We start from the raw sequence: 26505 nt of genomic DNA, 5'->3' as shown, positions 1-26505 counted from the left end.
TTAGCCCACCCAACTACCTCATCCCCATATTGTTATTTACATTGATATTTATTTTGCTAATTTGCACCCCAGTATCTCTATTTGCACATCATCTTCTGCACATCTATCACTCCAGTGTTAATACTAAATTGTAATTATATTGTACTATGACCTATTTATTGCCTTACCTCCATAACTTACTACATTTGCACACACTGTATATATATTTTCTATTTTCTATTGTGTTATTGGCTGTACATTTTTGTTTATTTCATATGTAACTGTGTTGTTGTTGTTTTTATCGCACTGCTTTGCTTTATCTTGGCGAGGTCGCAGTTGTAAATGAGAACTTGTTCTCAACTGGCTTACCTGGTTAAATAAAGGTGAAATAAAAATAAAAAAATGGCTTGGGGTAGAAGCTGTTAAGAAGCCTTTTGGACCTAGACTTGGCACTCCGGTACCGCTTGCCGTGCAGTAGCAGAGAGAACAGTCTATGACTAGGGTGGCTGGAGTCTTTGGCAATTTTTAGGGCCTTCCTCTGACACCGCCTGGTATAGAGGTCCAGGATGGCAGGAAGCTTGGCCCCAATGATGTATTGGGCCGTACGCACTACCCTCTGTAGCGCCTTGCGGTCGGAGGCTGAGCAGTTGCCATACCAGGCAGTGATGCAACCAGTCAGGATGCTCTCGATGGTGCAGCTGTAGAACTTTGAGGATCTTAGGACAAATGCCAAATCTTTTCAGTCTCCTGAGGGAGAATAGGCTTTGCCGTGCCCTTTTCACGGCTGTCTTGGTGTGTTTGGACCATGAAAGTTTGTTGGTGATGTGGACACCAAGGAACTTGAAACTCTCAACCTGCTCCACTACAGCCCTGTCGATGAGAATGGGGGCGTGCTCGGCCCTCCATTTAATGTAGTCCACGATCATCTTCTTTGTCTTGATCACGTTGAGGGAGAGTTTGTTGTACTGGTACCACACTGCCAGGTCTCTGACCTCCTCCCTATAGGCTGTCTCATCGTTGTCGGTGATCAGGCCTACCACCATTGTATCGTCGGCAAACTTAATGATGGTGTTGGAGTCGTGCCTGGCCATGCAGTCAAGGGTGAACAGGGAGTACAGGAGGGGACTAATCAAGCACCCCTGAGGGGCCCCGTGTTGATGTGTTGTTGCCTACCCTTACCACCTTGGGGCGGCCCGTCAGGAAGTCCAGGATCCAGTTGCAGAGGGAGGTGTTTAGTCCCAGGGTCCTTAACTTAGTGATGAGCTTTGAGGGCACTAGTGTTGAATGCTGAGCTGTAGTCAATGAATAGCATTCTCACGTAGGTGTTCCTTTTGTCCAGGTGGGAAAGGGCAGTGTGGAGTGCAATAGAGATTGCGTCATCTGTGGATCTGTTGGGGCGGTATGCAAATTAAGTGGGTCTAGGGTTTCTGGGATGATGGTGTTGATGTGAGCTATGACCAGCCTTTAAAAGCACTTCATGGCTACAGACGTCAGTGCTACAGGTCGGTAGTCATTTAGGCAGGTTACCTGGGTGTTCTTGGGCACAGGGACTAGTGGTCTGCTTGAAACATTTAGGTATTACAAACTCGGTCAAGGACGGGTTGAAAATGTCAGTGAAGACACTTGCCAGTTGGTCAGCGCATGCTCGAGTACACATCCTGGTAATCCGTCTGGCCCTGCGGCCTTGTGAATGTTAACCTATTTAAAGGTCTTACTCACATCGGCTACGGAAACCATGATCACACAGTCGTCCGGAACAGCTGGTGCTCTCATGCATGCTTCAGTGTTGCTTGCCTCGAAGCACGCGTAGAAGTCATTTAGCTCGTCTGGTCTGCTCGTTTCACTGGGCAACTTGCGGCTGGGCTTCCCTTTGTAGTCTGTAATAGTTTGCAAGACCTGCCACATCCGACGAGCATAGGAGCCGGTGTAGTAGGATTCAATCTTAGTCCTGTATTGACACTTTGCCTGTTTGATGGTTCGTCGGAGGACATAGCGGGATTTCTTATAAGCGTCCGGGGTTAGAGTCACACTCCTTGAAAGTGGCAGCTCTACCCTTTAGCTCAGTGTGGATGTTGCCTGTAATCCATGTCTTCTGGTTGGGGTATGTACGTACGCTCACTGTGGGGACGACGTCGTCGATGCACTTATTGATGAAATCGGTGACTGAGGTGGTATACTCCTCAATGCCATCGGATGAATCCCGGAACATATTCTAGTCTGTGCTAGCAAAACAGTCCAGTAGCTTAGCATCTGCGTCATCTGACCACTTCTGTATTGAGCGAGTCACTGGTACTTCCTTCTTTAGTTTTTGCTTGTAAGCAGGAATCAGAATTATGGTCAGATTTGCCAAATGGAGGGCGAGGGAGAACTTTGTACATGTCTCTGTGTGTGGACTAAAGGTGGTCTAGAGTTTTCTTTCCTCTGGTTGCACATGTAACATGCTGGTAGAAATTCTCCATTAAACACTGGTAACTTCATACAGCTACTTTGATCAGGAAAAAAACATTTCCTCCCCACACACAGCACATAAAAGTGCTACACATGAATAATGATGGCAGGATTTGTTTTACTTTTGTAAATAAAGATTTAGTCAAATAAAGAGAAGCATCGATACAAACCCCAACTCCATCCCAACCATCCCATCTCATGTACATCACTGTTGACAGGCTGAAAGGAGAACAGCTAGAGTGGCTCCAATACACACTCGTCTTTACACACAACTTCAAACGCAGATGGTTCAAATGACCAGCCCTTCCACTGCATGTTACCTATCAAAGCTGGTCTGCCCAGACAGGAACACCAAAGCGGGGTGGAAGGGAGGATATAGATGGGGTACATGGAGGAAGAGCGAAGGGGAGGTTCGGGTCTTCATCAGATTAGGAATGATGAGACGGATACTGTCTGGGACGGAGCAGATTAGCCAGCCCTTTTGATTTAAGCGAAGACTTGAAAACAGTGTTCTAAAGTCCCCCTTCACCTGCATAGGCCCTGTGCTCGCCCTGGCTTTTATGTAAACGCCACTACTACCCATCCCAGTCTCCTAAGCATCAAGCGTCTGCTGCCAAACTAAAACAAATAAAGACTGTGTAAAAACGTGTGTGTGTGTGTGTGTGTGTGTGTGTGTGTGTGTGTGTGTGTTGAGGGCTACCCTGTGGTGCTATGTTTGGCTATGTCACACAGCTTTAGAGATGTTAATCTTCCACCACTCTCCAATGTTGTTGTGTTCTCCCTTCAGAGACAAGGTTGCTCATGCTCTCCGTGTGGAGAGAGAGAGAGAGAGAGAGAGAGAGAGAGAAAGGCAGAAAGAGATTGAAAGAGAGGGCGAGAGAAATAACAAGAGAATGAGAGGTGTCTCTCAAGTTGCTCTTACTAGCTCTTGTAGGCCCCCTCCAGTCCAGTAATACCACTCTATCACTCATTAGTAAGACTGTCAGTCACAGTCGCCCTCTCTCGCCTTAATAACTCAACATGGCCGCTGTGCAGCTGAGGGAGCTGGTGACTGTGGGTGTAATGTTGATAGGTTTAGTGTGGGGTCCAGAGCGCTGAGCTAAGTCCAGTGTGTTGAAGTGATAGATACCCAGAGTTAAGAGTCAGGGTTTATAAAGTGGCGAGAGATGTGGGGGTAACTAACTCCACCACTGACGTTTATTGGCCTTCAGTTGCCTCGGTGCCGTGGCAGAGAGTGAAAATAACTACTGTTAATAACCGCGATAAAGACTTTTTACTGCCCTAATTTATAACGTCTGCTCAAGGTGATAGAGGGTAAAATTAGGTGAGAGGAAATTGTGACCCCTCTGAGCCCGTTCATTCTAAAGGGGGAAAGAAAGACGTTGAAAAGCAGAGGAGAAGTAGGAGTTTTTTTAAAAAATGGTGACAGCATGATTAAGCAGAAGACTGTGGGGGTTAAGGTTAAAATAATGTTCAGTTTTCTCTGGGCTTTGTCTCAGCAAAGAATTACAGCTCTGCTCAGGCCTCTTACACATGCATACAACACATGCATACACACACACACACACAGGGATGCATGCAGTTCACCATCATAGAAAATCAGCGGCCATTGGACAGCCTGTTAACCTGTCATCAAGATGATAACTTACCCTAGTGCTCTCCTATCTGCTGTATCTTCACACAGTCAATAGTGGCCAAGCATGGCGCACACACACACACACACACACACACACACACACACACACACACACACACACACACACACACACACACAGTGTCTACCAGCTTCATAGCATTCATCACATACCTGTGGCCATATTACACAATACTCATGACACCCCCATCCCATCACTACGCTCACACACACACGCCACCCCCTACAAGTACTGTATATTTGTGTTTTACCCCCATTTGTTTTGACAGTAAAGGGGATCGTCAGAAAAACAGTCATTTCACAGAAAGGAATGAGGATCGGAAACAGACGTGATTCCGACACTGTTTCAGAAAAGCTCAATATGATGTAGCCTAGTAGGTAGCATGGGGGGGGACAGAGACTGGAGATGATGACAAGGCTCTCTGGTCCTAGTAGTTTACTGAGGTGAGTCAGGTGACTGGGTGTGTTACCATGGAAACCATGCATACCTAACCTGGTCTTATCCTCTACCAGGTACTTTTCCTTGTTAGTTTAAATAAGCACCTGTCCTCTCTTCACAAAGGACATTTTCAATTTGTGGCCAGGATTTCCCTCCAGCAGTGGTCTGAGTGGTGACAGAGGATGAAGGGCCATTAGTCAGGACGGGGACACAAAGACAACCTTTCCCTGACCCCTCCTTGTAGTGTCTGTGTGTGCATGTTGGTTGCCTTACTGTGTGTGAGCCTGGAGGTTATGAACACTGTGTGCAGGGATGGTGTGCTGCAGTGCAGACGGCCAGCCAATCATTATCAGAAGCTAGCATGGTGTCCTGCCCCTTGGCCAAACACAGAGCCTGGATCCATCAGAGCCTTAGTCCCCCCAAGTCCTCTCAGAACCCACCCTACTATACCCTGCTGTTAAACAAATACAGAAAGCAACCAGTAACCAAAATATCCAAACACTCTTAGATAACTTTCTGGATACCACATTCACTCACAGTAAAGAAGGCATCAATCTAGCAGTAAAAAACATCAACTATATATTCAGGCAAACGGCAAAAAAGCACAACTGAAATTGATAAAAAACAAAACAAAAAAGATCACAGATGACAACTGGTTTGATGCATATTGTAAAATTATAAGGAAAAAACTTAGAACACTTTCAAACCAAAAGCACAGAGACCCAAATAATGGTGAATTACGCCTTCATTCCTGTCAGACTTTAAAACTCTATAAACATACACTCAGAACCAAAAAAGCACAGTACAACAGCAAGCAGCTGACACTAATTGAGGAGTCCATAAACACAAACAACTTCTAGCAAAATTGGAAAAAACTGAAAAAAGATCCAAACAAGAGGAATTAGCGATACAAAATGGTGACATATGGACAACCTATTTTAAACACTCTACAACACCGTTCAAATTGACACAAACGCAGAACAATGCCAAATTCATGAGAAGTTGAATGGATTAGAAAAAGCTATAAAGGACAATCAAAATCCATTGGACTCCCCAATTACTGACCAGGAGCTCTATAAGAAACTTCAGGCCCTCAAATTTAAAAAAGCATGCGGACCTGATGGCATCCTAAATGAGATGCTCAAATTCACTAGTGCAAAATGTCAATTGGCTATAATAAAACTGTTTAATTTGATCCTGAGTGTAGGTTATTTCCCTCACATCTGGAATCAAGGACTCATAACCCCAATCTTTAAGAACTGAGAAAGATTTGACCCTAACAATTACAGAGGCATTGGTGTGAACAGTAACCTGGGGAAGGTTTTCTGTAGTATTATAAATGTAAGAGTTCTAAACTTCCTTAATAAGCACAATGTCTTGAGTAAAAGCCAAATTGGATTTATGCCAAAACATCGCACAACCGATCATATTTACACCCTACACACCCTGGTAGATAAACATGTCCACCAAAATAATACCAAAATGTACGCTTGCTTTATTGACTTCCAAAAAGGATTTGATTCTATTTGGCATACAGCACTGTTCTACAAAGTTTTTGAAAGTGGTGTAGGGGGCAAAACATATGACATAATTAAATCAATATACTGGCAATACGTGCAGCATCAAAATTGGCAAGAAAATAACAGAATTCTTTAACCAGGGGCGGGGCCTACGCCAGGGTTGCAATCTGAGCCCTGCACTCTTCAATATTTACATCAACGAATTGGCCACTATTCTAGAAATATCCTCAGCCCCTGGTGTTAGTCTTCACAATTCAGAGGTTAAATGCCATCTCTTCGCAAATGACCTACGCCTGCCATCACCCACAGCACATGGCCTACAGCAGAGCCTGGACCTGCTAGAGCAGTATTGCCAGACCTGGGCCCTGGCAGTAAACCCCAAAAATACTAAAATAATAATTTTCCAGAGATCCAGATCTCAGGGAATTAGACCAAAGTTCTCAATTGGTACAAAATATATAGAGTACAGCACACACTACAATTACTTAGGTTTAAAAAATAAGCTCAACTGGACACCTTAATGATGCAGTGAATGAACTGAGAGAGAAAGCACGCAGGGCATTCTACGCCATTAAAAAACAAATTCAAATTGAAATACCTACTAAAATTATGCTAAAATTAATTGAATGTGTCATTGAACCAATTGCACTTTATGGCAGCGAGGTGTGGGGTCCACTTGCAAAACAAGATTTCACTGAATGGGACAAACACCCCATTGAAATCTCTGCATGCAGAGTTCTGTAAGATTCTCCTACATGTCCAGAGGAAAACTACAAGCAATGCATGCAGGGCAGAATTAAGCCAATATCCACTAATAATAAAAACTCAAAAAATTGCAATTAAGTTTTGGAAACATCTAAAATGCAGTGACCCCCTCTGATATCATTACCAAGCCCTGCAATGACAAGAGCTGAGCAAAGAAAAGAGTCACCTCATTCAGATGATCTTGGGGCTGAGTTCACAAACCTGTTCTACTAACACACTGAAGCCTCAGGACCAAAACATCCAATCAATCAGAATAAACCAAATTACAACACAGTCAAAACAAAACTACATTGCTTATAGGGAAACACAAGCACAAAGTAAAATGTAGTGCTATCTGGCCCTAAATCGACATTACACCATGGCTAACTATTTGACCATGGTTACTGATCAAATCCTTAGAAAAACCTTGACAAAGTACAGGCACAGTGAGCACAGCCTTGCCATTGAGAAGGGTAGACACAGGAAAACCTGGCTCCCTGTAGAGGAAAGGCTGTGCAACCATATAAAACAGAGTGTCATTTCCCCAAATTCGAAACAGTTTTTCAAGGTTTCAAAGACCTCTCTGATGAGAATAGGCTACCCGTCCTGTTGGGGGAGGACGCAGAGAGCTGTGGGTTGGCAGCGCACTACATTGCTGCCTGCCATAAGATGAGGCGGCAGGTAGCTTAGTGGGTAAGAGCGTTGTGCCAGTAACCGAAAGGTCGCTGGTTCTAATCCCCGAGCCGACTAGGTGAAAAATCTGTCGATGTGCCCTTGAGCAAGGCACTTAACCCTAATTGCTCCTGTAAGTCGCTCTGGATAAGAGCGTCTGCTAAATGACAAAAATAAAAATAAAAAAATAATAATAAAAATAATGAGGGACAGTGTCTGACAGACCAACCAACCTGCACATGTCCACTATATTGTTATTGTTCAATGGTTATTTTGACCCTTGGTTAATGTTGTTACTGTTGTCCCGTTGACAATATTAATTATTATTATTATTTTAATTATGTTAATATTGTAAATATCCAGAGTACGCTTTGGCAATATGTACATTGTTACGTCATGCCAATAAAGCAAATTTAATTTAATTGAGAATTGAGAGAGGGGGGAGACAGAGACAGAGAGAGAGAGACGGAGAGGGGGAGAGAGAGAGAGAGAGAGAGAGAGAGAGCGAGAGAGAGAGAGAGAGAGAGAGGGGGAGAGAGAGAGAGAGAGAGAGAGAGAGAGAGAGAGAGATAGAGAGACGGAGAGGGAGAGAGAGAGAGAGAGAGAGAGAGAGAGAGAGAGAGAGAGAGAGAGAGAGAGAGAGAGAGAGAGACGGAGAGGGAGAGAGACGGAGAGGGAGAGAGACGGAGAGGGAGAGAGAGAGACGGAGAGAGGGAGAGAGAGGGAGACAGAGACATGTGTACAGTATGTGCGTGTGTGCGTACATGAGCATGTATGAACCTGTCTGTGCGTGTCCATCATGGTATGGTGGTGTTGAATATGAACTCTGCTAGGTTTTTTATTTCCCTGTGGACATAACAGATACGCAGCAGTAAACTGGCCTATAAAACAAACCCACCAATCCCAGACATGATACAACCTGCAGTTATTCAACCCATATAATTGGCTCAATGACACCATAAAAGGCTAACGATTTACTTTACCGGCCCTGGTAGGACAACTTGGCTGGCCGGCAAAGACATTTCTCTGTCTGAAAGTGTCACACGGCCAGGGGAAAAACAGTCACTGTGGTGGAGTGACTCATAGCCTCCAGACGTTCAACAGTGAAAGAGGTTTCCTGTGTGTGAGGTGCTGTAGCGTACTCTACTGTAAATGTTTGGAGCGGGAATATGCAGTAAAATACAGTAGAGCACACCAAGAACAGCAGTTGGCTGACCCAAAGTGTACCTGTCTCAGAGGCTGTGGGTTGCGTTCCAAGTGTCCACATATTTCCTATGTATTGAACTACTTTTGGTCCAAAGTAGTGTGAGCTATATAGGGAATAGGGTGCTGTTTAGGACGCACCCTGTGTAAGGTACGTATTAGGAATACAATCCCATATGGACCCCCAGTCCCCACACTGTATGCAATTTGAAATTGGAATACCTCGTGGCCTTGTGGAAATACCTGTCTATTGTGTCTTGAGGTGTAACTCCAAATTCCATGTACCTTTCTTCTGAAGCTGTGCTCTCTCCTTCTGCCGCAGGTCTGTCTCCCGACCCAGCGCTTTCCTCTGTCTCTCCAGCTCACTGCGTAGCGTCCCCAGACGCAGCTGCATACACTCCCGCTCCTTCTTCTGCAGACAGAGAGGGGGAAGGAGAGAGAGAGAGAAAATAGAAAAGAAAGTGATAGAAAAGAGAAGAAATATCGAGGGAGAGAAAAAGGAAGTACAAACAGAAAGAGACAGAGAAAGAGAGAATACATGTTGTGATTCACCACAGCAATGCTTTTAATTATCCCAGCCCATCACCATATCCCCATTAGGTCCCTCAGAACAAACCATGTAATCTAGGGCCAATCACGTAACGAACTCATTCAATACGCCTCTACTAACCCAAAAGACACTGTCAATACTGGATGAGCGAAGACAAGTGGGCTCCACAGAGAATGATAGAGGCCTCAAGTGGCCAAAAGGCCATATTTGCATGGGCAGCGCCATTGAGTGCTTCCACCATTTTAATTTATTCAACTGAGTGGGACTTCCAACTTCATTGGCTGATCCCTCCTGTTGAAGTCAATTCCAACCTGGTCATAAGGATGGATCAGTCAATCGTGAAGAAGAAAATTGACTACTTCAAAATGGAGATTGCCTCAATGGCGATGCCTATGCCGTCACAGATGCTATAATGGCACAGATACAAAGATGAGTCCTCTATCTATCTCTATGGTGGGGCCTCAAACAAGGTCTTTCAAAACAACCCCTACAAAAGCCTTCACCAGAGAAATCGGAGAAACAAACAAAAACCATTGATTTAAAAGTTTAACAAACCATACAACTCTATGCACAATGACAACTTTGAACTATTGACACAGTAAATAAAAAATGAAAACATTTCCAGGAAAAACTGTGCAGATACAATTTGGTAACAGCCCCAGTATGAAAAATATATGCACTCACTAACTGTAAGTCGCTCTGGATAAGAGCGTCTGCTAAATGACTAAAATGTAAATGTACAAATGTAACAGAATTACGGTAAAATCTCCCTCAGTTTTATCCTTTTACCAAACTTTGTATCTGCACAGTTCTTCCTGGAAATGTGTTTTGTAACCATTTTAAAGTGAAATTCCGTTACTATGGAATTGCCCTCATGCAGAGGCCAAAAGTGAGATAAGGTCACTGCCAAGCGAGAGAGACAACACCACACTAACTGGTGTGAAGGACCAGGGTGTTAGGCAGCAAAGTATTATCTGATAGAAGTTGTGTGTTTGTGGAGGTAGTAATCCGTACCGATGGGTTAGGCTGGGTGGGCTTTGTGAAGGGTTCATTCTGGGACTGACATTGTGGCTGAACCCTCACTAAGACCTGGAGCGAAGCTGACTGTAGTCAGGAGAGGAAAGGCTGGGCCCTTAGCTGCCACGTCTTGACTTATTCACTTCTGCCCTTTTCTCTTACACTGAAGGCTGTATATAAAGAGGCTTGGGCTTTAGCAGGGCTGGAGTCAGAGTCTAAGAGGAGAGGAGGATGAGTGAGCACCAACATCACCTATTCACTCATTTGTCAGCTGCAGACTATCGAACAGACTTGTCCTGACGGGATCTTCATCATTTCTGATAAGGTTGTCACAATACCCGTATCGCAATACTCCGATACCAGATTTTCCATGGCAAAAAAAGAAAAACACAAACTAGACTAAACTCTATGGTCCTATAAAAACCTACTTTATGTAAAATTGTGGGTGCCATAGCTTGCAAAATAAACAAATGTGACTCTAGGTGACAATCCGCTTCAGATTTTGTTTCCTTGCCATGATACTGGTATCGTGACAAACCTAATTTCTGGCGTTCTCTCTTACACCGAAAGAGTGTGTTTGTAAAGACAGGCTTAGTCTTTAGCAGGGCTTTAGCAAGGCTGGAGTCAGAGAGTCTTAAGAGGAAGAGGGAGCATCCTCTTAGCAGTGTTCAGAGAGATGGATTCAACTCTTCTCGTTTGACAGCTTCAGACTATCCAACAGCCTTGTCTTCTTAACTTCACCCTCTTGGTGGGGAGGGGAGCATTGAGTTACAGTTAGGCATCGTATGACAGTCCTAACCATCCAAGGCCATGCCAGGCCAGGTAGAAGACGATGAGTCCATGATGAGTGCTGAACTGAACTAACCCCTTCTCTTCCCTGGCTGATAAACAGACAGCTGGCTGTAGATTGATCATGTCTGAGGGAGGAACTGCAGGGCACAGGGGTGATGGAGGGGGCAGGGCCAGTGAAACATAAGACTCTGATTACATCTGAGTGGACAAACAGACTGAATCCAGCTGTGAATGAATGGGCAGCCCTATAGCCCTGTGAGGGTATTAACACAGCCTGAAGTCACAGTCTATCACCATATCAAACACTGCAGACTGTCAGAGCAGTAAGAGTGAAGCTGAGCTGTGTGTTTGTGCGTGTGTCCAGATGGCTTCCAAATGTTCTCGATTGGAGGGGGAGGAAGGGGCATATGAGAAATGATCATGAGAGACAAACTATTGTGGAGGTGATACATGTGGTACCATCTCAGAAATTGTACAGTACACCATACGCATCCTAGCAGCCTTTTGGTGTGGGGAGAAGGAGATTCAGGGTCACACACATCAACACCAGATGACTCTCCCTCCCCAGCTAACGCTGAGTGTCGGGTGACATCTAGCTCACCACATGCTCCACGGCCTGGGTAGACCTGGATAGAGCCCTCAGTATGCAGGTCATTAGTCAACATGTCCAGCCACCACAGGGTGTCTCCCTATCAGCCCCTAACAGCAGCCTCTAACAGCAGACCCTAACAGCAGCCTCTAACAGCAGACCCTAACAGCAGCCTCTAACAGCAGCCTCTAACAGCAGCCCCTAACAGCAGCCTCTAACAGCAGCCCCTAACAGCAGCCTCTAACAGCAGCCCCTAACAGCAGCCTCTAACAGCAGCCCCTAACAGCAGCCCCTAACATCAGCCTCTAACAGCAGCCCCTAACATCAGCACCTAACATCAGCCTCTAACAGCAGCACCTAACATCAGCCTCTAACAGCAGCCCCTAACAGCAGCCTCTAACAGCAGCCTCTAACAGCAGCCCCTAACAGCAGCCCCTAACAGCAGCCTCTAACAGCAGCCCCTAACAGCAGCCTCTATCTGGGGTTCATTTAAGACCTGTTGGGAGGACCCCTCCAGCCCTGGATGTACTACCCCAAATGAAGAACAGTTATTTCGCTGAGCACATAGGTGGGGAAGATAAGAGGAGAGAGAGAGGGATGGTGGATAGAGGGATAGCGCTCATCCTCCATCTCAAACACCCTTTAATCCACCGCCAAGAAGGAGGTTAATGAAGGCCAGAGAGAGAGTTAGCTGCCTGAGCAGCTCTCTCCTTTCCCAGTCTGGCTGCTTGATATGATAGTCCCAATCAGTCCAGCATTCTTCCATCCTCAGACCCACCAGGAATTTTAACCTTGTTATTTAGAGAGCCTATATTTTGCCAGTTGCCTAGAGCAGCATGTGGTATCCGCACGCAAGCACATGCACACACACACAGAGAGATGGCGATCGCAGCCAGGATCATAGCAAACGCTGATAGGCCTCTTATCGAGGTCTTATGAGGCTTTTGTAGGAACACAGAGGGTGTCAGTCACTCAGACAGACCAGATAAAGCCTCCATCTCCCTGAGTGTCGGAGCCCATATGTAGTGCAGGAATGCTGCAGCTCGCGTGTTAACCACCACCACCTTTGGCACGAACCACAGCTCTCCTGTAGCCTTTTGGCAAGTGCCAGAGTTGACAGGTAGGATGTGGCCAATGTGTGTGAGCAAAAATAAGTGTGTGAGCTGTATGTAGTCTGTGTGTGTGCATGCGAATATGTACCTGTGTGTGTGTGTGTGTGTGTGTGTGTATGTATGTTTGTGTGAGTTTGTGTGAGCAAATGCACACCTACAGTGCCTTGCAAAAGTATTCATCCCCCTTGGCGTTTTTCCTATTTTGTTGAAATTTAAAATGTATTTTTTGTTGGATTTCATGTAATGGACATACATAAAAAAAAGTATAAAATAAATAACGGAAATGTGGTGCGTGCATATGTATTCACCCCCTTTGCTATGAAGCCCCTAAATAAGATCTGGTGCAACCAATTACTTTCAGAAGTCACATAATTAGTTCAATATAGTCCACCTGTGTGCAATCTAAGTGTCACATGATCTCAGTATACAGTAGAAGTAATTAAAACTTGTTTTTCAACCACTCCTCAAATTTCTTGTTAACAAACTATAGTTTTGGCAAGTCGGTTAGGACATCTACTTTGTGCATGACACAAGTAATTTTTCCAGCAATTGTTTACAGACAGATTATTTCACTTTTAATTCACTGTATCACAATTCCAGTGGATCAGAAGTTTACATACACTAAGATGACTGTGCCTTTAAACAGCTTGGAAAATTCCAGAAAATGATGTCATGGCTTTAGAAGCTTCTGATAGGCTAATTGACATCATTTGAGTCAATTGGAGGTGTACCTGTGGATGTATTTCAAGGCCTACCTTCAAACTCAGTGCCTCTTTGCTCGACATCATGGGAAAATCAAAAGAAATCAGCCAAGACCTCAGAAAAAAAATGGTAGACCTCCACAAGTCTGGTTCATCCTTGGGAGCAATTTCCAAACGCCTGAAGGTAACACGTTCATCTGTACAAACAATAGTACTCAAGGATAAACACCATGGGACCACGCAGCCGTCATACTGCTCAGGAAAGAGATGTGTTCTGTCTCCTAGAGATGAACGTACTTTGGTGCGAAAAGTGCAAATCAATCCCAGAACAACAGCAAAGGACCTTGTGAAGATGCTGGAGGAAACAGGTACAAAAGTATCTATATCCACAGTAAAACGAGTCCTATATCGACATTATCTGAAAGGCCGCGCAGCAAGGAAGAAGCCACTGCTCCAAAACCGCCATAAAAAAGCCAGACTACGGTTTGCAACTGCACATGGGAACAAAGATCGTACTTTTTGGAGAAATGTCATCTGGTCTGATGAAACAAAAATAGAACTGTTTGGCCATAATGACCATTGTTATGTTTGGAGGAAAAAGGGGGGGTGGCTTGCAAGCCGAAGAACACCATACAAACCGTGAAGCATTGGGGTGGCAGCATCATGCTGTGGGGGTGCTTTGCTGCAGGAGAGACTGGTGCACTTCACAAAATATCATGAGGAAGGAAAATTATGTGGATATATTGAAGCAACATCTCAAGACATCAGTCAGGAAGTTAAAGCTTGGTCACAAATGGTTCTTCCAAATGGACAATGACCCCAAGCATACTTCCAAAGTTGTGGCAAAATGGCTTAAGGACAACAAAGTCAAGGTATTGGCCATCACAAAGCCCTGACCTCAATCCTATAGAAAATGTGTGGGCAGAACTGAAAAAGCTTGTGCGAGCAAGGAGACCTACAAACCTGACTCAGTTACACCAGCTCTGTCAGGAGGAATGGGCCAAAATTCACTAAACTTATTGTGGGAAGCTTGTGGAAGGCTACCCGAAATGTTTGACCCATGTTAAACAATTTAAAGGCAATGCTACCAAATACTAATTGAGTGTATGTAAACTTCTGACCCACTGGGAATGTGATGAAATAAATAAAAGCTGAAATAAATCATTCTCTCTACTATTATTCTGACATTTCACATTCTTAAAATAAAATGGTGATCTAACTGACCAAAGACAGGGAATTTTTACTAGGATTAAATGTCAGGAATTGTGAAAAACTGAGTTTAAATGTATTTGGCTAAGGTGTACGTAAACTTCCGACTTCAACTGTATATACACCTGTTCTGAAAGTCCCAAGGGGCACCACCAAGCAAGCGGCATCATGAAGACCAAGGAGCTCTCCAAATAGGTCAGGGACAAAGTTGTGGAGAAGTACAGATCAGGGTATGGGTTATAAAAAAAGATCAGAAACTTTGAACATCCCACGGAGCAACATTAAATCCATTATAAAAAAAATTGAAAGAATATGGCACCACATCAAACCTGCCAAGAGAGGGCCGCCCACCAAAACTCACGGACCAGGCAAGGAGGGCATTAATCAAAGAGGCAACAAAAATACCAAAGATAACCCTGACGGAGCTGCAAAGCTCCACAGCGGCGATTGTAGTATCTGTCCATAGGACCACTATAAGCCGTACACTCCACAGAGCTGGACTTTACCGAAGAGTGGCCAGAAAAAAGCCATTGTTTCCAGAAAAAAATAAGCAAACACGTTTGGTGTTCGCCAAAAGGCATGTGGGAGACTCTCCAAACATATGGAAGAAGCTACTCTGGTCAGATGAGACTAAAATTGATCTTTTTGGCCATCAAGGAAAACGCTATGTCTGGCGCAAATCAAACACCTCTCATCACCCCGAGAACACCATCCCCACAGTGAAGCATGGTGGTGGCAGCATCATGCTGTGGGGATGTTTTTCATCAGCAGGGACTGGGAAACTGGTCAGAATTGAAGGAATGATGGATGGCGCTAAATACAGGGAAATTCTTGAGGGAAACCTGTTTCAGTCTTCCAGACATTTGAGACTGGGACGGAGGTTCATCTTCCAGCAGGACAATGACCCTAAGCATACTGCTAAAGCAACACTCGAGTGGTTTAAGGGGAAACATTTAAAATGTCTTGGAATGGCCTAGTCAAAGCCCAGACCTCAATCCAATTGAGAATCTGTGGTATGACTTAAAGATTGCTGTACACCAGCGGAACCCATCCAACTTGAAGGAGCTGGAGCAGTTTTGACTGTGGCTAGATGTGCCAAGCTTATAGAGACATACCCCAAGAGACTTTCAGCTGTAATTGCTGCAAAAGGTGGCTCTACAAAGTATTGACTTTGGGGGGGTGAATAGTTATGCACGCTTAAGTTTTCTATTTTGCATCTTCAAAGTGGTAGGCAGGTTGTGTAAATCAAATGATACAAACCCCCAAAAAATCAATTTTAATTCCAGGTTGTAAGACAACAAAATAGGAAAAATGCCAAGTGGGGTGAATACTTTCGCAAGCCACTGTACGTGTGTGTGTTTGCGCGTGCATGCATAGTGTGTGTGTGTGTGTGTGTGTGTGTGTGTGTGCGTTCATTCGTGCATGCGTGTCCTACAGCCACAGAGCTGTGTATTGCCTGTCTGAAGGGCCCCGGACATCAAAGAGCCAGTTGGTCAGCTGAGTCAACAGCGACAGAGGCAATACCTGTCCGTAACCCTGGAGATCAATGGCAGCGTGTGGGTGAGAGGGTGAAAGGGCCACGGTGGGCTGTGGTGGTGGGCTCACCGCTACACTCTTTGATCCCACACAGAAAACAGGTGACATGGGCAGACTGAGGGAGAGAGAGATACTAACAGAGAGAACACTCATACACAGAGAGGGAGACTCAGAGTAAGATGCACACAATGCTCCCCTCTTTTGAAACCACTAACTCAATTAAATTATATTAAAAGGAGTGGTCTAAGCAACAGTACACAGAGAGAGCAGCGGGAGCTGATCTGAAGGAGGTATAACATGATTTATTAGCTTAGGTGAACTCTGAAAAGCCTTGGAATGTTTCATTGAGGGGAAGTATCAGCCACAAGCCCGTTTCAATAGGGAAATTGTGCTCTGTGTGTGTGTGTTTGTGTGTGAGCCTTCATCATCTGACTGACTGAGGGTGCTGCTAAGTAGTCAGTGGTAAAGAACACAGCATTTAGATATCAAAAGGCTGAGAGACAGATGGAGGGTGACAGCTGTCTGAGGTGTTGAGGTGAACAACAAGAAGAGACTGTTGGAGCAGTCTCCTCGGACTGCCGCTACACTCATGTCCTACAGATATGGTATCCTTGTTTTGTCAGTCACTGACAGTCACTCAATGAGCCATGTCAGATAATAATTTTTAGATTGGTAAGTTAGTCCAACCAGTTATCTAAACTTGTAGTTATACCAACTGGGCACGCAGGGCATGTGCCCAGGGGCCCTGACCTCCAGGGGCCCCCCATTGATTTTGTTAGACACTCACTCAGATATCATATTAACATGGCATAAGTCATGGACAAATAAGTAGAATTGCATGAAATGTGTTGTAAAATTGCAACATTTTCTCTTCACCCAATTGCAAAATTGCAGGAAATGTACTTTAAAAAGTAACATTTTCTCTCCGCTGCCAAGACGGGGGCCCAGTAAAATGTTTTGCCCACGAGGTGGGGTAGCCTAGCCTGACGACTCACACTAAATTATTCCGCTGCTCTGTTGTTCACTACATACTTTAGTCTGAGACTGCCATCATTTAAGACGTTTGTGGTGACGAGGGGCATGAGGAGAGTTGAACAAAACAAAGTCATCAGCGATTGGATTGTCTCTAACCAAAGCCACGTGTGTACTGGGTCTGGTCCAACCCATCGGTTTCTGGACCAATCAGACTGCCCCAAATGTGTTTGCATTCGGTGAAGGGTCGGGGAGGTACTCAGATCCAGACTCATAGTGGAGAGGAAACTAAACTCTGTGGGCGTGGCGTAGCATTTGGCCGGAGCAAGGAGTCTGGGTAGCCAGGCAAGGGGAGGCCCAATAACCTGTCACGCTCGTCGAACAGAGAGGACCAAGGCGCAGCGTTGCGGGTGAACATATTTATATTTATTTACTAGATCACACGATCAAAACAAAGAACGAAACGTGAAGTCCTTCGATACCAAACCAAAAGGAACAAGAAACCACAAAACACAAAGTGCAAGACAAGCAGTTAAATATGGCTCCCAATCAGAGACACCCAGCTGACACTCGTTGCCTCTGATTGGGAGTCACTCAGACCAACATAGAAAATTAAACATAGACTTACACACCCTGGCTCAACATAACATAGTCCCCAGAGCCAGGGCGTGACAGTACCCCCCCCCAAAGGCGCGGACTCCGGCCGCGCCAAACAACCACAACAGGGGAGGGACCGGGTGGGCACTCCGCCTCGGCGGCGGATCCGGCTCCGGACATGACCCAGGCACGGGTTGTGCTGGACTGACGACGCACACCCCTGGCTTGATGCGTGGAGGAGGAACGGGCCGGACCGGGCTGACGAAGCGCACCCCTGACTTGGTGCGGGGAGCAGGAATGAGCCGGACCGGGCTGACGACGCGCACCACTGACCCGGTGCGGGGAGCTTGGACGGGCCGGACCGGGCTGGCGACGCGCACCACAGACTTGGTGCGGAGAGCAGGAACGGGCCGGACAGGGCTGACGACGCACACCACTGGCTTGGTGCGGGAAGCTTGGATGGGCCGGACTGGGCTGGCGACGCGCACCACAGACTTGGTGCGGAGAGCAGGAACGGGCCGTGCCGGACTGACGACGCACACCACAGACTTGGTGCGGAGAGCAGGAACGGGCCGGGCTGGGCTGTCGACGCACACCGTAGGCTTTGTGCGTGGAGCAGGGACAGGCCGGGCTGGGCTGTCGACGCGCACCACTGACTTGGTGGGAATGGCAGGAACAGGCCGGGCACCACTGACTTGGTGGGAATGGCAGGAACAGGCCGGGCCGGGCTGACAACGCGCACCACTGACTTGGTGGGAATGGCAGGAACAGGCCGGGCTGGGCTGACGACGCGCACCACTGACTTGGTGGGAATGGCAGGAACAGGCCGGACCGTACTGGGGACACACACCACTGGCCCCACGCAGGGATCAGGAACGGGCCGGACCGGACTGGTAACACACCCCAGTACCTCTCGCCGTGCCTCCACACTTTCCCTCTCCTCTGTGCCCAGTGGCCCCCCTAACCTGGCGGCCTTCTCTGCCAACGCTTTGCACCGCTCTAACCCGTACACCTGCTGGCCCGACGTCGTGAGCCCCCCCCCTAAAAATTTCCTGGGGGTCTCTCCTCCCTCTTGCCAGACTCGCAATCATCTCCTCCCACGTCCATCCTCTCTCCTCGTCCCGCTGCTTGATCCAGTCGAGGTTGCCACGGAGATCTGCCAGCGATGGCTCCTGAACACGCTGCTTGGTCTGGTTAAGGTGGTTTCTTCTGTCACGCTCGTCGAACAGAGAGGACCAAGGCGCAGCGTTGCGGGTGAACATATTTATATTTATTTACTAGATCACACGATCAAAACAAAGAACGAAACGTGAAGTCCTTCGATACCAAACCAAAAGGAACAAGAAACCACAAAACACAAAGTGCAAGACAAGCAGTTAAATATGGCTCCCAATCAGAGACACCCAGCTGACACTCGTTGCCTCTGATTGGGAGTCACTCAGACCAACATAGAAAATTAAACATAGACTTACACACCCTGGCTCAACATAACATAGTCCCCAGAGCCAGGGCGTGACATAACCAAATGTCTCTTAGGGCCCCCCAAAGGCTAGGGCCGGCCCTGGCTACTGTTTTAATGCATTTATTAAGATAGTTATGTAGTTTAACTGCACAAATAGATTGATTGTAAAAATCTGTTGACTGCATGTATGGGTAAGGATGTGGGTATGCAGACCTATGAGCCACTGCGGCCCCTCATGAAGAGTTCAGATTTCTTGTGACCCCCACCCATCTCAAAGTAGCCCATCCCTGCTTTAAAAGAAAGCTGAGGAGGAGGGGGGCGGGGGGAGTTGAATCCTATCTGCACAAATCTGCTTTTAACGTAATAGTGTAGCCTATACCTTGAGCACCATAACATGGAGGTGTCAGAGCCTCAAGGCTTTTATAACAGGAGCTTTTGAAGTGTGTGTTTATAATAAACACAACTTTCAAAACCTAGGATTAACGCTCCATTTTCAAGCTGTGTGTCTGCCAATTCCAAAAATGTTAAATATGCTTTCTTTCTATTGGTTTTGATTTGACTCTAGGATAAAGGCGAGGTTGGAAACAAATCGTGGGTGTTTTGTTAAAAAGCCCCCCTACAATAGAGGGTTTGGGGGAGGGGGGGTAGCTGGGTTTCAAGAGGTTTAATTCATCCAAACACAGGATATGATAACTGCCTGAGGACCTAATTACATATTTATGAGGATCTGTGTGATACAAGATATACAATCTGCTGAGCATTTAGCCTAGCACTAGGTGGCCGTTTTGGCTGACTACAGAAGTAGCTGCTGCTGCTCATCTGGTTCAGCACAATTATCTTTAATAAAATAAAAATAAGTATATTTCAGTTCTCATAGCCAGAGGTCTCACCTGACCAACTGATTTTTATAGTTAGCACATAAACACGTGATATTGGCACAACATAGATAATGGGTTTGCAAGAGAATGAGTTGCGGATGAGCAGAGATCAGTGGAGGATCTGTATTGGGCTGGCTGACTCACACGCTCGGTGCAGGCCGTTGTCGTCCTCAGTTTCTCCTCGATCTCCTTCCCGATCTTCTGCACGGTCACCTGGGTCTGCTTGATGGCTCTCTGGGCCGTGTGGAGCCTGGAAAGTACAGGGAGGAAGAACATCAGGATATTATTGACCAACTGTTTAGGCTCTTCACCTCAGGAACTCAACAGACATGTACTGTATAATAGAGGATGCTTGTATGTGATGCTGACAGATTTATAACTGCAGTAGGGTAAATAAATAAACACACAAGAACAGAGGGCGGACACTCCGGACAGTGTAATGTCAGCCCTCTTGTTAGCGTGTTTGTTTTCTGTGCTATTTGTTCATGTTAGTTAGGTTTGTTTGGTGGTTAGAGGGAGGAGGTATGAGTTATGATGGACCACATGGGGTTCTTAACTTTGTGGCGACGGTTTGTTTAACTCATTGTTTCTTTTCCTGATTTACCGGGGTTTCATCTACATTGTTGTGCCGTGTCGACTCCAAATGTCTCAAAGTTAATGAAGGTTCCAAAGGAACAAAGGACAAAGCGGGTATTGAGAACATTGAAAGAACAAAGTTCATTAAAATGACTCTTAAGATGTATTCCTATAGACTCAGTGGACGTATCAAGTTCTTAAATACCCAATAACCACAAATAACCCACCAGTATTTTAATCACTATTATTTTCTAATATATCTAACCATGATTTAAGGATCAAATGTTGCCCTATGGACCTGAAAGTATTAAAGTCAGACCACTGAGAGAAACCTCGACGGGCCATTTAATAAACACTCACCGCAAACATGGAAGACTTTCCCAAAACCTTTGGGTACTGATGCCATTCATTCATTGTCCTCTCTGGAGAGAGGAAGGGAGGGAACAATAACAACAATACCAAAAGACAAGCCAGAACGTTATTGCAGCTATCAATCACAGACTTGATTAACTCTCCAAGTATGGTTTCAACAGCTCCAGGGGAGGGAGGGAGACCAAGCTGCTCCCCACAACACAGCGGCCCCAGCGACATGGTCTAAGAGGAACAGACAACCATCACACCAGGCTGAGATCTGAGGGTCCTCCTCACACGCAGGAGGAAGGCAGCCATTAGCAATAATATTGTCCAAGAAACTTGAGATCATCCTCATTTTGTCTAATTTACAGACACGCTCATTGGGAGATAAGCGTTAGATGTGGTAGTGTGGCCTGCAGTTCCCGATCCAGTCCCTCTCATCTACAGTATGAATGGCTCTACAGTCTGGTCTGAGGTCTGGTCTCCTGATGGAGATGTGGTTTGCATTTCTCATTAGTAAAATTCTCCATCACCATGTTCCCTCAATGGGACCACTTCAGCCCCCTGCCCCCACTCCCCAACCCACCATTTTTCCAGCCACATCATTCCACCTCTGTCAGGAGCGGGCTGTTCCATACTCCTCACAACTCCATCCCCCTATCCTTCCAATCGCTGCTAGTGAATCCCTAGGAGTAACCGTAGTGCACGCTGCCTGACCTGGCCTGTGTTTGATAGTCATATCGCAGCACTTCTTAACCCAGATAATGCTAAGGCAGATTCCTGCCCCAAACCACTACGTGTAGTCTTCTGTCAATCAAGGCGCCAAAACCCCTGCCAAAACATACAGTGCATTTTCACAGTTTGTAGCCTCAGATTGCAGAGTTCTCCTGGCTTTTGGCTGAATCAGTGGACTTGGTGGAAGCCACAAAGAGTCTTAAGGGCCCAGGATTGTGAATAATACCGTAGTGGAGCCAAAATGCTCTGTGATCTTTCATACTCCACTTCTGGGGCCTTTTAAACTGTCATCAGGGGACAGGTAAACTGAGGTTTGGTGGTTTCCCCTTCCTCTAGGATTTATAACTTAATGGGAATATTCAACCACATCTTTCATCTAAAATGAATCTATTGACTACTATGTTTCTTTCTTAGAATTCCTCAATCATCCTCTTACATTAATTAACACCTCACTTCGGAGCACAAATCTGAGGAGAAGACTTTTGGTCTTCCCCAGTTTACCACATTTTCAAACTTGTGACTAAAGACTTATTTTCTTCACTACATGACTCTAACCACGTGGGTCCAAACATGGCTCTCTCTTAGTAAAGGTTACATTAAGTATCGTGTCATGGAGCTACAGCCCTTTCAGATACACATCCCTCTTTTTACTCACGTTTCCCATATCCGTTGCTTTCTTTCCTCAATATTCTCAAATGAGGTAATTGGCTAAATCAGTGAGGCTAAAAACTCCATTCCTCCATCCATACTGAACCAGGCAGATAGTTCTGCCAATAAGTCATCTAGGCTACATACATAATTGGCCTTTTGGGGGTGGGGGTGGAGGGGGGTTACACGGGTGCAGCTCATACCCACTGCTTGTGCTTGAATGTGGTCCATGTGTGAGCAGCAGCTCTGTGTATTAATCCATGGACTACATATGGATGAGTGAAAACGCAACTTCTGCTCTCCTCTCATGATGCAACAACCACTTGTGGTTGGCGTTCGTAGTGGTTGCAGTGGGGAAAGTGGTTATGGTTGCTATGTGAGAATGGGGCCAGTGGTCATGGAAGTGGGAGATTTTAGTAACTTTATGGGACTGTCTATAAAATGCTTAGGTATGCAGTCCCTCAGAGCCTTCCTGGAACTGCCTCCTTTAGTGGGTTTAGTGCCTGACCCTCCATCGGCTTAGATTAAAACTAATCCAGCTCACGGAGATATTTCCACAAATCTATGGTGCCTCCAGCTACTTGCATGTTATTTTTATTTATTTTTTAAATGCTATTCCTCAGACACCTCAGGATATTACTGTGTGTGGTAGGAGGATGGAGCCCAGACCAACATTCATCACTCCTGTATCTTCAGTAAGTGGGCTCAGACACTAACTCCTAATGATTTCACATTTAAGAAAGGAGGAAAGAAAGGAAGGGGAAACTCTACTACAACCATTCACTTTCTTTCATTTCAACCTGCCTGGGAAGACCTCGATATCCATTGGGGATTGTCGTTGGGAACGTCAGGGCAAAGCCATTTTGACAGCTTTATCGGTCTGAGGTGATTGTGATGGAGGGATCTTATATAGCCACTTCCCCTAGGTGAGTGCTGTTATCTCCCCAGCCCTTAACGCATGTCTGCACCCTTATCAGCTCAACCAGTTTGGGGGTAGGAGGGCCGGGCCTGCCCATCACATCACATCAGGCCCTATATGGACTGTTGGATCACAAGGTGTGAGGGGGGTGGACCAGTCCCAGGCCCTTATGCCCTCACTGGGGCAGTGCAACCACCAGGCTGGCACCCACCCTTCCAGAAAGCACACTGAACCATAACAACTTTCCCTTTTCTACAACATGAGGAGGACTAGTGAAAATGACAACTAGGGATTACTGGGAGTTACGATTCAAATAAGTACACATTCAGTCCTTGATTTAAGATAGAAAGGCATCTGAAAAGAATAACATCTTAAAACCCTAAATCCGTTGGTGGGTGAATGCCTGTAAAAGCATGTGGATTCCAACAAGACCGTTCTTGAACATTCATATGGAACATTTTCCCTAAACAGACAGCTGCTTAGAAGCTATCTTTAGAGAATTATTGTTTGCGATGCTGCCTCTCGCAGATGAAGGGAGGCAAGAAGGAAGCTTTGATGGATTTATGAGACAAAATCAATGAGCATTGTAATAAATACAAATGGCATCGACTTTCTGACCTTAAACACATCCACTATGTAGTAACTCCTTCCAGAGCGGCCTCCACAAAGCACTGGCTCTGATGGCCTATACTGTTCATGGATTCATTTACCCAACTGATGATCTCAAAATAAATATTTACCATGGTTTATACGTAGCGCAACAGGCCAGCAATTGCAATCTCGCAATCAGTGCCGAGCAACAGCAGAGGCAGATGTATCATCTGGCTTACAGAGATAAAAAGGTAGGAAAAAAACAGGTGAGGAAGTGAGAAAGAAAGAAAGAAAGGTAGTAAGAAAGAAAGAAGGTAAGAAAGAAAGAAAGAAAGAAAGAGAGAGAGAGAGAGTGAGAAAGAAAGAAAGGTGGTAAGAAAGAAAGAAAGTGAGGAAGAAAGAAAGAAAGAAGGTAAGAGAGAGAGAGAGAGAAAGAAAGAAAGAAAGAAAGAAAATAAAAAGGAAAAGGAAAAAGAAGTGGAAGGAAGAGGGAGAGGGAGGAAGAGGGAGAGAGAGAGCATCCCCTGTCCCCCTGGAGAATAGGAGCACATCGAAACAAAACACATTTAATTGCCTTATATAGCGTTGGCGGTTGGGGGGTGCTTGTCTCATTCACAAAGCGGTTGGTGAGATAGCTTAAAGTCCGGGTCCATTCCACTCTTCCACAATGGTATGCAGCGGTTTTCGGTTTTTGTTCGTTTGCATGCATTTTTCATCGCCCCCTCATATCGTTCCAGACGTCCTTTTTGTTTTGAGAGACCACTTGATGTTACAGGCATGGAAACTTTTAGCGACTCTTTTGTGTTGGAGAGAGAAAGCGAGGAAGTGAGGTGCAGTCTGGTGCAGTTGGCATCCAAGAAAACATAATAACAGGGAGGTAGGGGAGGAGGTTGACAAAACACTTTTCTTTTGCTGTATGATACGATGGGTTTCATTTCTGAAATGCTCTTTATCAGGTGACAAGAGATTGGGGCCCTTGTTTATGTTTTTGGCCCCTCTCCACCTCCGCTTCTACTTCCTCTGTCTACAGATACTGTATAGGTCAGATACACAGACCGACACACCTCACAGCCAGGCCTGGGACATAGGCAGGCAGAGACAACTTGATCAGACGTACAGTCCCCGTCAAAGGTTTGGACACACCTACTCATTCAAGGGTTTTTCTTTATTTTTACTATTTTCTACATTGTAGAATAATAGTGAAGACATCAAAACTATGAAATAACACATATGGAATCATGTAGTAACCAAAAAGGTGTTAAACAAATCAATTTATATTTTATATTTGAGATTCTTCAAAGTAGCCACCCTTTGCCTTGATGACAGCTTTGCACACTCTTGGCATTCTCTCAACCAGCTTCACCTGGAATGCTTTTCCAACAGTCTTGAAGGAGTTCCCACATATGCTGAGCACTTGTTGGCTGCTTTTCCTTCACTCTGCCGTCCAACTCATCCCAAACCATCTCAATTGGGTTGAAGTCGGCTGATTGTGAAGGCCAGGCCATCTGATGCAGCACTCCATCAATCTCCTTCTTTGTCAAATAGCCGTTACACAGCCTGGAGGTGTGTTGGGTCATTGTCCTGTTGAAAAACAAATGATAGTCCCACTAAGTGCAAACCAGATGGGATGGCGTATCACTGCAGAATGCTGTGGTAGCCTTGCTGGTTAAGTGTGCCTTGAATTCTAAATAAATCACAGACAGTGTGACCAGCAAAGCATCCCCACACTATCACACCTCCTCCTCAAATTTGGACTCATCAGAACAAAGGACAGATTTCCACCGTTCTAATGTCCATTGCTCGTGTTTCTTGGCCCAAGCAAGTCTCTTCTTCTTATTGGTGTCCTTTAGTAGCGGTTTCTTTGCAGCAATTCGACCATGAAGGCTGATTCACGCAGTCTCCTCTGAACAGTTGATTTTGAGATGTCTCTGTTACTTGAACTCTGTGAAGCATTTATTTGGGCTGCAATTTTGCAAACAGAGGCAAACAGGCCGAAACAGGGAGGGACTTACCTGAAAAAGTCCAATAAGAAACCCTTGTTTTCTTTTACTGTTGCAAAATGTTTTGCTACAGTGTACATTAATGAATACGACCCAGGAGTCTATGGACCTAGTGGCAAGAAACAAACAGAGTGTGCAGGCTACTGGCTTGGCATGTGAAAACTGAATTTCTCCCATTTTAAATGACTTGGGTGGGAAAAACTGACAAAAACATGTCTATGATATGTCTTGATATAACTCTAACATATCTAACCAAACAAGTGGATATGTAACAAATATAACACATGAAAATGTAGCCTAACTGATGTATTTAGGAAAACAGAGAAAACAAGATTTCCACACTAAGTTTGGAGCTCAGAAGTGTGTTAGGCCGAAAATCTGCAAAAATGGCAGAGAGGACGACTCGAACAGGAGTCCCTCAACACCTACTGGGCTTTGTTTAAAGATCTGTTATAAAAGGTTTTGTTTAATTTCAGCCAGTAGTTTTGAAAGTAATGCTCACGAGCCAAAAGAGGTCCTCGGAAATTGTGCACAATTGTGTACAACATCATCACGTCATTGATCTCGAGCCTCTGTAGCGAGTGCCCGACGAGAAAGAAAAACCTCTG

General features: G+C 45.4%; 1 protein-coding gene across 1 annotated transcript in view; it reads right to left on the bottom strand.

Annotated features, from left to right (window-relative positions):
- The window catches only part of LOC311142329 (UV radiation resistance-associated gene protein-like), a 145389-nt gene that overhangs the window by 96083 nt on the left and 22801 nt on the right, over nt 1-26505 (bottom strand). The window contains exons 7-8 of the mRNA XM_084177956.1: nt 20219-20324; nt 8945-9071 (exon numbers count right to left, since the gene is read on the bottom strand). Of these exons, the coding sequence (XP_084034082.1) occupies nt 8945-9071; nt 20219-20324 (233 nt within the window). The remainder of the gene's footprint in view (nt 1-8944; nt 9072-20218; nt 20325-26505) is intronic.

This window comes from Coregonus lavaretus, assembly GCF_964263955.1.
Source record: "Coregonus lavaretus genome assembly, chromosome: 15".
In the NCBI taxonomy this organism is placed as follows: domain Eukaryota; kingdom Metazoa; phylum Chordata; class Actinopteri; order Salmoniformes; family Salmonidae; genus Coregonus; species Coregonus lavaretus.
Note: the sequence above shows the minus strand (reverse complement) of the source record. Positions and strands in the feature narration are given on the sequence as shown.